At 43.4% G+C, this 14712-nt stretch overlaps 1 protein-coding gene across 3 annotated transcripts in view; it reads right to left on the bottom strand.

The window, feature by feature from the left end:
- GLB1 (galactosidase beta 1) overlaps window positions 1-14712 on the bottom strand; it is a 63761-nt gene that overhangs the window by 21985 nt on the left and 27064 nt on the right. For all 3 annotated transcript variants that reach the window (XM_075921843.1, XM_014572899.3, XM_075921844.1), the window contains exons 4-11: window positions 14597-14657; window positions 13953-14047; window positions 9411-9591; window positions 6739-6797; window positions 5903-6024; window positions 5756-5796; window positions 5092-5204; window positions 1152-1226 (exon numbers count right to left, since the gene is read on the bottom strand). In XM_075921843.1, the coding sequence (XP_075777958.1) occupies window positions 1152-1226; window positions 5092-5204; window positions 5756-5796; window positions 5903-6024; window positions 6739-6797; window positions 9411-9591; window positions 13953-14047; window positions 14597-14657 (747 nt within the window). The remainder of the gene's footprint in view (window positions 1-1151; window positions 1227-5091; window positions 5205-5755; window positions 5797-5902; window positions 6025-6738; window positions 6798-9410; window positions 9592-13952; window positions 14048-14596; window positions 14658-14712) is intronic.

Raw genomic sequence — 14712 nt, 5'->3', positions numbered from 1 at the left:
GAGAAGTGCTATAATGTTTAATGTATGCAATCATTTCTACAGGTGCCATAGAATATCATCAATCATCTATTCACATACAATCATCGATTTTGTACATAAAAACAGAGTGACAACTAAAAGAAAGTAGCCCGGATATAAGCTGATTATTCATGCAATAATCTTAAAATTTACTAGCTCCACGCCATGCACATCACCATGGTAATCGAGTGCTTCCCAAAATTATCAAGTATACACAAAAGAAAGTTATTTCTCTTTCCTCCAGCAAACAAGGAGTGGACTCTTTTGGAGAGGAAGAGAAGTGGGAGGGACCGTGGCGGACTGTGGTAAGACCAAGTAAAAGTAGCAGGTTTTGTGTTTTGCTCTGACCTCACTGAGGTTTAAAGTCCATGGCAACCTCTCTGTGCAACAGATCCAGGTTAATGAATTAATCACCTATAAAGCAAGGCCTCTTCTGCACCCAAGTTTCATTCTTGAGCCTGACAGCTCATTGTTCCAGTGGCAAGTAGCTGTTATGGGAGATAATTATCAGAGAGATGATCCCTCAGGCAATCTGGGCCAATATTTATGGAGTAATAGGCCAATTAAAAATTCCTGCAGCCTGATTCTCAGAGATGCCAGAATCTGCAACTCCCACTTGTGTCGCCAGAAGTATGTTTTGATAGAGCGGGCAGTGCTGCTTTACCGTCACTGGATTGTCATTTCTATGAAACATTTCATTTCTGCATTTTCATTTAGGGTGGTCCCAGAAGACAAGAGCTAATAGAGATTCAGTCATGGGCAATATTATACATCTATAGATCTCAAAGAGTTTAGCAAAATTTTCCCTTTCTGTAAAATGATGATACTGAAGGGTTAGCGGATTTACTTAAATTCACATAGCAAGAAAATGGGAGCGCCAGGAAGAGGAGTCAGAATGCCTGTTTCCTATTCCTGTGCTCTATATCCTCTTTCCCAAGAGGGTTTACCTAAGACGCCTTTTTTCCCAAGTTTCTTTTCTCTCCTCCCTCCTTACAGTGCCCATAGATGGACATTTCACCTTTATAAAAATGTTCCTTACAAAGAAATAAGTGCGTGCACACACACACACACACACACACACACACACACACACCCACCCACCCACCTCTACGGGGTAGCAAATGAACATGTACCTTCTGCATTGCCACTTGCCCATATGCATATTTGGGTGTTGTTGGTGGGATAGGGCCCTCAGGTAAGTGCTTATACTAGGAAAATAAAAGACACCAAATGAAACTTGAATATGAAAACACATTTCAACCATCTAACATTTTGTAATTTCATTTTGTAAAATCTCTGATAATGAAAACACAATTCTCATCTAACATTTTGTAATTTCAGGCAAATAAAGACACCAACTAAAGAAAGATTTGTCGAAAAGTACAATTTTTCAGAGAACTGAAGGAACGCATTTGCAGCAGATCTTAAAAGAGAAGTATTCAAAAGCTTGAATTTGATTATGTATCACACATGATTTTAACAGAATCTCAAGAAATGGGAGCCTTCATAAGAACTTAGATAAATAGACAAAATAGTTGCCCGACCCAGTTCTCTCTTCAAAACCCATGTAAACTGCTCCCAGTTTGTGAAACCATCTATTCTTCTAAGAAAATTTTTGCACATTATGATACCTAACCAGGGCCCACCAGTCTCTATAAGCCTCTGCCTGATCCAATATACATCACCCGTGCTGTCCATCAAATGTGTTCTTAGAGTCACCCAACAAGTAGTTAGTTACTCCAGAGAAGCACAGTGGCAACTGCAAACAGACACTGTTCAAAAAGGCAGAGTTCTGCACCCATTTTATTCACTTTGCATCCCTGCCTCGTTCACTGAGCCAGGTCCTGTCAGTGCACTGAAGAGGCAGAACTCCAGCACAAAGGGGCCTCATGAAGACTGCCTAGGGCAGGCAACCTTAAACATTTCCTCACTTTGGAATACTTAGCTTACCACCATTTTTTAAAAAGTTTTATAGAGTTGTTGTTTTCTTTTAAACAAAAAAATCCATCTTGCGAACCTATTTGCTATTCAGCACCATGCACAAGATGCATGCTCAAAGCCCCTGCCTCATCCCTTATGAACCAGGTAACTGAAACAACAGTGGTCCCCTCCCACAGACAAAGGCACACGACACCACCCAAAACAAAGGCACATGCAAGAGGCTGTGCTGGCTATGGTTCTGTGAAAGCCTAAGTTTCTTAAAGAGTAGGCGTAAAGCCACAGAAGGAGACCAAGAACTGGTCTCTTCTTAAAAGTTAGACTGATATAGCTACAGCACTCAGGGGTGTGAAACCAAATTAACTTCCAAAGTGAATGACCTTAGATTGACAAAAGCAATCTAGTTAACCGGGCTACTGGTAATGGAAAGAGACAGAGCTCTTAAAGCAACAGAAAATCCCTTTCCATGTATGCAGTCTGCAGCTATGCTATGTGGTTATGCTGCATAGCTACGGTGCTACAGCTATGCCACTATAGTAACCGTAGCATAGACATGGCAGTAAAGAAGCACCAGAGCAGACTATGGGAATCAGGGGCAGAAAAGCCAAGAGGCACTCAGAACAGGCAGCATGTTTTTCAAAGCCAACTATAAGGAGCTTGTGCACTCAACCATGACAAAGCAATCCCTACATCTGACATCTCCTTGATATGTTCCAACCACTTCATTGGTAGAGCTGTTAAAAAAAGAATGACTTAGATCTCCAGATAATGGCATTATACCTCCATTTCTTCCTTACTCTTTGTACTTGAAAATGGCTCAACCAGTTCTGCTCCAGCTTTCATGAAATCCAATCAAAACAATTTTCATATTAAGGAGAAAGCCAAACGTGGCTCACTTCAGTCCCAAAACAGAAAAAGAGGCCTAGGTCAGGAAAACCAAAAATGACCCCATGCACCTCTCCGCTCACTGCCCTCTCAAAAAAACCTCTAGGGGCTCACTACATGTTATGCTCACAACAAATCTGCCATTTTGAGTGCAGCTATTCAGGACAGCTCTCCTTTAAAAAATAACTTTCCCTCAAAAGATGATTAAGGAGATATGCTGTTACTGGTTTAGAAGCCAACCACAGTACAGACAGCAAGAGTCTATTTAGATCCCGTGGATATGCAGGGTAAAAGCTAAACAAACCACAGTGTAAAAGTTGCATACACCAGTCTGGCCTACCAAAATTGGCAGTGCTTACTCTACACACCACATCTTATCAAAACCAACTCTCTGCAAGAAATAGAATCTCCCTGGTTCACATACATGCAAACAAGAAGCTCACAGCTCATATACGCACTTGCTGTCATTAAAGAACTCAAGAGCAGCAAGGTTTTTTTGTGACGTTTATTGGCAAGGGAAGCCATACAGAGATGTGAGGACTAAGGTGAACTATAATGGAGATAATATAAAGCTATCAAAATGTGATAAGACTTGGAAAGTTAAGCTTGGGGAAAACAGAGATAGTTAAGTGAATGTTCTACAGTAGCCTTTCAAAGGAGACAAACACACCCAAACTTGAGTTATGCTTCCCCACAGAATGGGACCCAAAGCACATGCTTGTATTGAACAGTCCTAAATTTTGGGATGTCCAAAATCCAGATTCAAAATATGCAGCACAGCCTAATCTCTTGTTTGTAAAGTCATGAAGGGAAAATCTCTGTCCATCTGAATCAGCTTTCCTTCTGTAAGAGACCTCAAACACCAGAGTCTACAACAAAGTTTGGAAGTGGAGTTTGGGTGAATTTTTACACAACAATCAAAGAACTCAACAGTAGCAAGCAGCAGCAACACATTTCAATACCTGAAGTTGATAACCAATAGATTGGCAGATTTTTTTTAAATAATTATGACTGATAATATTCAGATTTATTTTAAGCATTTTCCCCCTTTTATCTACTTAAATTTTCACAGTTGGACAGAATTATGGAGGAGACAAGACAATAACTAGTTATGGAAAGCAGAGTCTCAGATTCAAAAAGCTAAAACTGTAGAATCACTAAAACACAAATGGTCAACATTACATGTCAAAATATGCAAAGTAAACAATATCTAAATAAGTTCTCAAGCAGCACTTTTCTAACTTTGCCTATCAATACATTTCTTATCTTTTTTTCCACTGGCTTGTGTATGCTCAATGAAACAAACATTTACTGATAAAAACTAAACATTCCAAACCTAGTAATAAATCAGAAGGCAACTCACACCAATGTAAAACCAGGAGAGCTCACGTAATCAAGTACAGGCAGTCCCCGGGTTACGTACAAGATAGGGACTGTAGGTTTGTTCTTAAGTTGAATCAGTATGTAAGTCGGAACTGGCGTCCAGATTCAGCCGCTGCTGAAACTGACCACCAGTTCTGACTTACATACAGAATCAACTTAAGAACCCCAAGCGTCCCCAAGTCAGCTGCTGCTGAAACTGATCAGCAGCTGATTCCAGGAAGCCCTGGGCAGAGCAACTCTGCCTTGGGCTTCCTGCAGTCAGCGCTGATCAGTTTCAGCAGCGGCTAAATCAGGACGCCTGGGGCAGAGCAGCTGGGGTGCTGCTGGTTTGCTCCTCGGCGCTACTGGACCAACCCAGCAGCACCTCATCTGCTCTGCCCCAGGCGTCATGATTCAGCCGCTGATGAAACTGACCAGCAGCAGCTGAATCAGGACCAGAGCAGCTGGGGTGCTGCTGGGTTGGTCCAGTAGCGCCCAGAGCGGCGCTGCGGGACCAACCGGCAGCGCCCCAGCTGCTCTGCCACAGGTGTCCTGAGAAAAGCCTAGTCAGCTGGGGGGGGGAGGGCATACTAGCTGCGCCCCCCACTCCCACCCCAGTAGACCAGGAAGACGCGGGAGGCGGACCGAGACGCACCGCGGTCCCGCCGCCTGGGTCCTCCACGGCTTTGCTCCCAGTCTCCCTGGTCTGCTGGAGACCAGCAGACCAGGGAGACGGGGAGCAAAGCCTCTGAGGACGCTGGCAGCGGGACAGCCGCGGGTCGTCTGGGCTGTCCCACTGCCGGCTTCCCCCGCGGCTTTGCAGTCAGGGACTGCCTGTAGTGAACTTTTAAAGAAACATTCTGAAAATCTTGTCTTATTAACACTCACCCTACCAATGACTCCTCTCAGGGAAAAGTATTTGTCAGTAAGGTCCCCAGCTTCACTCAGTGGAGCGTCATAGTCATAACTGGTAGGCTGGGATGCATATGGCATGTTTGCCCCTATGAAAAAAAAAATAATTGAACGAACTTCTCCGGTCCCCTTTCCCATGGACTAGTTTTTTTAGACTTGTTTCATTGCACTCACAAATATCTTTGCTCAGAGCAAGGCCTCCAAGTCTAGTGATTAATCTTGGGTCCCCTTCAGGAAACCATCCATATTCAGGACAGAATTTAAGGTCCTGCTTACATCTCACTTAAGTTTGTTGGAGTTACACGCATGCTTAAGAAAGGCCCTGCATTGGAACGGATTTATGCATATACTTTAGTATGTCCTTAAAATCAGGGCTTTGGAGAATGAAGTGGCGATTAGCAAGTGTAGTGTTGCGCCTGCGCCTGAAATATGGGAGGAGATATGCTCTGACACTTAATTCAGAGGCTCCTTGGCACCCGATCCTCCTGCACCACTGGCATTTAGAACACTTCTGTGTGTCCTGAAAAAATGACTACAGAATTGATTTAGGATATGGGGGACTGAGAGGTGGAAGGTTTGCAGTGTATGTGGCCTCACTTGTAATTGGAAAGCAAGTAATTTTTCTCTCATTCTTTCTTACCATTCCAATAAGCAAAGTTGGTTCCCCCTATAAACATGTACCTAAAACAAAAAACAAAAAACAAATAAAACCACTCAAACTAGTGCTGACTGCCACCTTCCTTAACCTTTTAAATAAAAACAAATCCTCTCTTGAACGTGCACTTACATATTAACGTTAGCACCACGTGCCAGGATTTCGTCAAGACTTTTAGCTATCCTCTCTGTAGGCACCACAGCATGAGGGTGACCCCAGTGATCCAGCCAACCAGTATAGAACTCAGAATTTACCTGCTCAGGGTGAAATGTGACGGTTTGAGGAGAGAACATGAAAGGGGTGGGGTGAACGGAAGGAGAGAAGGAACATAAAAAAGGAGGCAATACTAGAATTAAGGCTAAATTATTTTAAGATCAATTTATATCACTAACAAGAAGAAGAAAAGGCAGCTAAATGCATTTGAATCACATTCAAATAATTACTGTCAATATAGTGAAATACATTAAAAGTCAGTCACCCACAGGAGATGAAGTATCCCTTTAGCTAAGGTTAAGTTCTTCTCTCAAAGGGGGTAAGGCATCAAAATGGCTCCTAACCAGCTCACATCCCATTAAAACTTGTGTAAAAATGGATGCTAGTTAAAAACAGGACGCAGTTTTTTAACCTGCTCTATTATTTCTGTCTCTAACTTCCACTCCCACGCATACCTGACTCACTTAACTAGTCATTTCTCCTGCTGTGGCTGCTTTGTACATATTTTCCTTGGCTGGACAAAACCAAGAGCAACTGGGATCTTCTGAGGCCAAAAGATACTTTACAGAACAGCAGTCAGGGATCACCAAACAACAGCATGGTACAGTGTCCCCAGCCTCTGCCTTACCATGAAACAAGAGTTACAATGCCTCATGTACCCAGGTACCCCAAGCAGCAGAAACTACTGCTGTCAACCCTCAAGTTTTCATTACTATCAAAATTAAGAATATATGGACATTTTAAAAAACACATACCAAGGGGCCTCTGGGCTCACTGCCTCTTTGACTTAGAAATGCTGCTGTGACATTGCTACCTGCAAATAAAAAACAAAACTAAGCTGCAATACAATACCCATGCTATTTCAGTCCTTTGCCTTCAGGATCAGAAACTGGGATGCAGTGCCTCATCTCTGTATCAGCAACAACCTAGGTGGAAATCTGTGCCTACATTTTCAGAAGAGGCTAGTGATTTTGGCTGCCCAATTTGAGACACCAAAAAAGGGCCTAATGATCTGAGTTAGGGATGTAAAATCCCATTTAAAATGTTAACTGGTTAAACTATATGTTTAACCAGCCCACCACGTCACACCATGGGCAGAGGGCAGCCGGAGCAGCCTCGTGCCCGTGATGCAGTAGGCCCGGTTGGACAGGACAGAATCCACTGCACTGTGCCGCGAGCGGGGGGCTGCTCCTGCTGGGCACCAGTTAACAAGTTACCTTGGTAAGCACGGTGAGGCAATGCTTGCTGGGTAACCAGTTAACTAGTTACCCCTTTATATCCATAATCTGAGTAGGAGTGCTCAGTGCTTTCAGGAATTCAGGCCTCTTTCAGGAGACCCAACTTGAACACCAAGAACTAAAGTCACCAGTCATTTTTCAAAACATAGGCCTTAGTTTAAAATAGATATATCTGTGGGAAGTGTGAAAGTCAGGGAACTGGCAAATCAGATTTGTATTTCACATCTAAGTCACTAGTCTGGAAGTCACTACCATTTAACAGATGACCTCCATGTGCTGAATGAATAAATGAACTGAGACTACAAACATATTTTACCACAAAGAACAATTCACAAGGGAGGCCCCAGGTTGAAGGCACTTGGAAACTACCGTATATACTCGAGTATAAGTTGACCCGAATATAAGCCGAGGCACCTAATTTTACCCCAAAGAACTGGGAAAAACTATTGACTCGAGTATAAGCCTAGGGTAGGAAATGAGGCAGCTACTGGTAAATGTAAAAAATGAAGATAGATACCAATAAAATTACATGAATATTTATTTCAAAGAAAAACAATAACCTAGCTCTGTAAGTGGAAAAGGGGGTCAACAAAAACAATATGGTTCTGCAGGCACGGCCACAGCTCAGCCCCCGCCACCCCCGCCCCCGCCCCGCAGCCCCCACGTTCCGGCCCCCTCGCCTGCCAACGAGCCCCCTCTAAACGAGCCAGCGGGGGGGGGGGGGGGGGGGCGGTGCTGGCTGGATTTTACTACGGGAGGGGAGGGGAGGGGAGGGGGAGCAGGGAGCAGTGGCTGGTCCTTGTGCACCTGCCCCAGAATCGGGCCCAAGCTCGTGATGAGGGCTCCCGGGCGCTTCCAGAACAGACGCCCACGGTGCCGAGTCGGCTCCTGGCCCAGCTGTTCCCGAGCTCAGCGCTGCACCCGAGCGTCATGGCGAACGGCCCCTAACGCCCTTCCTCCCATGCGGCAAGGGCCCGTGGTGCCGGGCAGGCAGGGGCTGGGGGGCCAGGAGAGCCAGGAGGGCAGGGGCTGGGGGGCCGAGGGGGCAGGGACTGGGTGGGCCAGGAGGGCAGGGGCTCGGGGGGACAAGGGGACAGGGGGGCCGGGAGGGCCAGGAGGGCAGGGGCTGGGGGGGACGAGGAGACAGGGGCTGGGGGGGACAAGGGGACCTGGGGGCTGAGAGGGCCAGGAGGGCAGGGGCAGGGGCGCCAGAGCTCCAGGCTCATGCGTCTAGACCCGGCCGGCGGCAGAGACACGCTGAGCCCGCCCGCGAGCAGGAGGCTGACTCGAGTATAAGCCGAGGGGGGCATTTTTCAGCACAAAAACTGTGCTGAAAAACTCGGCTTATACTCGAGTATATACGGTACATGCAGGCTGGACTGAAGCCCAGGAAAATTCCCAACTGCCAAGGCTGTGCAGTTTCTATGGATAAATTATTATCAAGTCCCCTGTTCAGACTGGGCACTTTTCACAAGCACTATTCTCACTTAATTCTGCATGCTTAAGTATGGGGCAATGTGCCCTTTTAACTGCATCTTGAAGTGCTAGATTTTCTTCAGTGGAAAGCAAGGTGATAATCTGATGGAATTGGATTTGGGGCTGGGCTAAGAGTCCTTGGAAAAAGCTACTGAGCATTGCTATATTTGTTCAGTAGGTTTGCATTATAAACAGGCCAGAGATGACTGCCTCATAAATCATGTCAGCTGGCTCCCTTTATATCAGTGGTTCTCAAACTTCATTATTCCATGACCCACTTCTGACAATAAAACTTATTACATGAGCCCAGAAGGGGGAACCGTAGCTTGAGCCCATCCAAATTCTGTCACCCCAGGCAAGAGCTAAAGCCAAAGGGTGGGCGGCCTGTAACCTGAGCCCTGCCACCCAGAGCTAAGGTCTTTGGCCTTCAGATCAACCCTGGATGGTAGTGCTCAGGATTCAATTTTGGCACCAAGCAGTGGGGCTCAGGCTTTGGCCCTAGCAAGTCTAATGCCAGCCCTGGTGATGCCATTAAAACTGGATCATGTCCCAACCCACAGTGTGAGAACTACTGTTCTATATTTAAGAAGACATCAAACGGCAATATGTAGATCATCACTTCAACTCCACAGCCAGCGAGACCATCAAGCTTTGCTACAAGTGAACAAACAAACATTGGCCTAGTTATTTTGCTGTGAACAGCTGCCACTAACCTGGTGGGAAGTCCACTGTTGCATAAAGACCCTGCAGAGCTCCACATCTCAAGTAAGATTTGCTTGCCCCATCTGTTGTAAACAGCACCACCTCATTCCCAAGGTGGTGATGAAAGAGTCTCTGAAGGTAACGAAGGTAATCGTAATCACAGGCAAAGTAGCTTCCATATTCATTTTCAACCTATGCAACAGAAATAATAGACCTGTGGCAAAGCTGACATGAGATAACAAGGTCTGCACCTGTCTCTCCATGTGGAAAAGGCCTGTCATACTGAAAATGGAAAAGACATTCACTGCGGCACCATGAAAACCTAACCCGGATTTGCCTCCTCTCTGCAGGGAGAGCATCAAAGCCCAACAGACCAACTCCAGAGAAGATGCATGGGATGAGGAGAGAAGATGCCATGCTGGTAGCATCATTCTCACCTCTCAGAAGCTTGCAGGAGTTCCATGGCTATCTGCAGAGGAGTTGTACTCCAAAGCATCAACCTCCCAATTGCACAGGTACCAGCACCAGGTCGTTTAAGGCATTGCTTCTGGTTGCCTTCCTGGGCACAAGCTCACAGCATTGCTGCAAGAGATGCTGTCTTGTCTGGCTAATCCAAATTCTTAGTAAACAGAAGGCAAAAGGGAGAGAGAAGGGGGGGCGGGGGGAGAGAAGAAACAAGGAAGGAAAAGGATGTGCAGTAACAACAGAAACCCAAGTCCCAAAGGCCAGGTGGCGTTAGGAATTTAGCCAGAGCTGGTGGTGTTATCAATTGCAGAGCCAGTGCAAGCTTCTCCAAGCTAAGCCATCCATTGGCCTCAGCCATTTCTGGAGAGTCCACCTGAACTCAGGAGGGTAGTCTATTCTCAATAGGCTACGACAAGAATGGATATGGGGCCTGAATAAAAATGCCATTTGTGATGAAGGCACCTGGCTGCTAGGGTCTGGAGTGAGATGAGGAACTCATTTGTCATAGACCCCTGAATAGCTGTCAGAAGGTAAAAGGTTTCTCTCACTACTGACTCATTTATCGATAGGCCTTGGTACAGCATCACAGAACTAGAGTGATTTTTAACTAATCAACAGACTCTCTCATGCTGTTTCTGAGTCCTGTATGTGGAGACAAGAATTAAACTACAAACTTTTGCCTTTAATATATTGTCTTAGTTTGACTCTATGCTCCCTAAGTGTAGGAATTAATAGTGAGTTTGGGGCTCTTGCAAGTTTCCTCACTCAACTTCTTAAAAATTAAATACATAGTAAGTTGCAAAAGCTTTCGTTATGAATTAGACTTTTGTTGTTAAAGTGCTAATGTAGTTATGAAAACAAAGGTGCTCATAATGCTGAAACAGATTTAATACTAAGACCCAGCTAAGTTATGCCATGCATGGAACTCCTCTCACAATTAAGAACACCACTTATATTTTTATCCTAGCATCCATCTAGCAATATCAAAGTACTTTCAAAACATGGATATGCACTGTTATCCCTGTTTGACAAGGGAAGATACTGAGTCACAAAGGGATTAAGTGACTTGCCCCAGGTGTCTCAGTGAGTCAGCAGCAAAGTTGGGTAAAAGCCCAAATCTCTCTACTTGCAATATCCTGTTCTGACAAACAATCATCCTCCTAACTAGTAGACACATGAATAGTGGGGGATACTTAAATGGACTGCATCTAATGTTGCAAATAAGAAATGGTACACACCTGTCTAACTACTTGTTTTGTAGCTAAAGTCCTATCATGCGCATACGTGACTAACTGCAGGCATAAACGTGAGCAGGGTGGATTTTAAAAAAATATGATTTTTTTATATTAACAATTTTTCTTTTAAAAATAAAATTAAAAATGAAGTCTAGATATGATGCACAATATGTAAAGAAATAAACCATATTTTAGTTGTAAACGTGAAACCTCTTTTGATGAGTAAAGTTTATGTATTCAAACCACTTCAGGTGATTTTGGTTAATAACAATAAATTTCATATACTGTTTAGCATGTTTAATTAAATTTCAGGTATCATTGTAATATGGCTTAACATGAAACATGAGAATAAAAGCTTATCTAGTAAATAGTTGATGTATTATTCACCATGTTCTAACATATTAAATATGTACAGTTCAATAAAAACCTGAAAATGTTAAAGCTATGTAACTGCATAAATACATAGTTTGCCCATCTAGGCAGCAAAAAAGATGGACCAAATCTATCGTAAAGACTCTCTCTAACTGTAAATCAATGTTTAAATTATTATATCAATGTGTATGCACCTTCAGTTATTTTCTAAAGTACATACAAATTGAAAAATTGATTAAAATGGATGACATATCAAGGCTTTCCACTTGTTGTTGTAGGTCTAAATTATGGGATAAGGTTGAATAAAGATGCACAACTCCAACTACGTTAATTGCGTAGATGGAGACGAAGTCTCTTAAATCGAATTTTGACGCTGTCCATATAGCAGCTCAACGGGAGCACACTCGCCCTTCTACTTCCCTTAGTCCTCATAGGAGCAGGACTACCAGCATCGATGGGAGCTCCCTCTCAGTTTGAATTAGCGTGTCTTCACTAGACCAACTAAGTAGAATCCTGGAAGATTGACTGCATCAGCTTCAAAGTTCATTGGGGCATAGACATTGCCTTGGTAAATTAAACCATCATTTAAAAATTGCTGATTTAAGTAATCCACCCTGAGTATCAGTCTGGGAAATTAGAAGCCTTCTTTCAAAATCAGAACTTAATGCTTAATTTGTTCAGTGCAATAATCAATGGAAGTACTAGGGCCAAATATTTATTTATTCATTCCAAGAGATAGCAGATCTTGTCAGGCTAGATATTTTAGTGCTTTATCAGGCTAAGAAAAGAGAATGTTCCACTAAATGGCAATAAAAAGCACTGAACTGTGTCACGGCATAACTTTCAGCTTCTTCTTTTGAGTAACTTTTGGTGCTTGGGCTACTGAAGCAGATGGCACTGGTTAGAGCCCAGCACTGTGGGGATTATCCTATGCATGTCAGCTTTCCGCACAGCTTTCCCAAAACACTTTCAGACAGACTTGATGTACATCTGACTCCAGTGCTAGACAGGGACAGCTAATTCTTGCAAACAATGCCCAACTCATGCAGAGATGGTAGGAAGCAAAAGAATTAGGCTACGTGCACACTACAGACGAAAGATGAATTAAACTACGCAACTCCAGCTACATAAATAGCATAACTGGAGTTGACATACCTCACAGCTCAACTTACTGTGGCACCTCCCACTGAGGATGTTCCTTATGCCTTGCAAGTTGGTGGAGTACCGAGTTGATGGGGGGCGCGATCAGTGGTCGATTTATCAAGTCCTCACTAGACTTGCTAAACTCTGCAGCACTGACCTTACGATAAGTGAGGGGGCAGTGGTGGCAGGAGGCAAAGCAAGAGGAAAGGGGATGGCAGGGCAGCTGTGGTTTAGTTTCCTCTGTGAAGCACTTAGATACTAGATGAGGATAAGTCAATGCATCAGTAGTGGGAGCTCCCAATGCTGGGAGATGTGGGTTCTATTCTTACTCTGCTACTTGCTCTTGAACAAGTTACTTACCTTCTCCAGGCCTCATCTATGCAACCTGCAGAATAATAATAATGCTAACCAACCCAGCTTTGTGAAGTGACTTAAGACAAAGGGATTGTGAGTGCACAGTATTTGCAAGAAATCCCCAAGAGGCTTCGGGGGGGAAAGACCGAGGGTGAGTCTTGACTCCAAAAAAACCCATTGACTTCAGTGGAGCCAGCATTTCCTGCTCTTGGTGGGGAATTGCAGAGAACCATGGCAGAGGATTCTGTATGTAATAAGGAACAAAGGAGCAAGAAAAGGTAGAAGCAGAAGAGATGAAGAAGTGAGTTTGATTTAAGGTTTGTATCACAGATCCCTGACTCTCAGGAAGTGCTGAGTTCAACTGAATTGCTTCAACATGACCTATGTATCAACAATGCAGGCAAATAGGCGGCTAATAAGTGGCCATGCTCAACTCATTTTCACAGACAAGTCTCTTTCGAAGGGGTCAAGAGACATCTGCACTAAGGACCAAAAACCAAACTGTGCTTCTTAAAATAATGGAGATACAAGGATAACATTAAACTGAATGGAACCTCTGGGTACCTCACACCACCACCACACCATTCTCTAGGTCCCTTCTAGTTCTAGTCTTCTATACCCTTTTGTTTGTAATATAGTTTAAACTGATTTTAATTCCAGTTATCATGGAGAGCAAATATTATTTAAAGACCAAAGCCTAAAGGAATCAATAAGTTTCATCAGTCAGCTGCACCTGCAGGAAACATTGCAACAGAGACAGCCTTGGTACAGTCCATGGGTGCATTAAAAATTCTAGAGATATTCCTACCTATAAAATTGCCACCTATCTAAAAGATTCTGAATGGATTCCCCATTTTAAAGAGCATCCATGTACATTAATGGAAACATACCTCTGAAAGAACTATTATTAATTCAAGCATGGGACCAAAAGACTTGCTGCATTTCTCAGAGTTAGTGTTCCATTTGATTTTTAAAACATATTACCTGCACCATAATAATTGGCCCTCCATTTTGATAGAGAAGAGGCTTCATTTTGGGTAACAAGACACCCATCCACCTGTCTACAGCTGCTAGGTAATCTGCAATATACAATGTGGAAATTGTTGGCAGTCCACTTTTAAAAAAACAAAAACTATAAATGAGATGTTTTTATAATCAATAATCTAAACACAAAGTGTACAAGAGCAACAAATAATGAATCAATGACATTCTTCTATACTTTCTCATAACTTCATTAGTATGTAGGGAACTCAAGTGACTTCAAAACCTATACCTAAATCATTCTAATACAGTACAAACTAAAAACAAGAGGTAACGGAACCACACTACAGAAAAGTATTTAATTACTTTCAAGAACATTATCCTTTACAATTTAAGGGTCCAGCTCTGCAAATCCTTAAACACGTAATCTTGCGATTTTCCACCCCATTCCTATCTTACTCTTTCCATGCAGAAATAGTCAGCAAGAACGAAAATCTTATTCAGAGAGCACTCACATTTGTTATTCCTAAACTTTCAGTGGAAACAGTAAGACAATGCCACACTTGAAAATACAGTCTGAACCTACAGATTGGTCATCAATCTGCTTGCCATTGAAACATTTTTACAAATTCTTTTGATCTCCTTACCTGAATCAGAAGATCGGAGAATAACAGATTCTTTCTTTAATAGCCATGCAGGAAGACCCCCCTATGAAGGGGAAAGGAACCATTTCAATGACTTTTTTTAGGAATTACAAAGATAA

This window comes from Pelodiscus sinensis, chromosome 2 (assembly GCF_049634645.1).
Source record: "Pelodiscus sinensis isolate JC-2024 chromosome 2, ASM4963464v1, whole genome shotgun sequence".
NCBI classification, from domain to species: domain Eukaryota; kingdom Metazoa; phylum Chordata; order Testudines; family Trionychidae; genus Pelodiscus; species Pelodiscus sinensis.
This window is presented reverse-complemented; position numbering and strand designations above follow the sequence as displayed.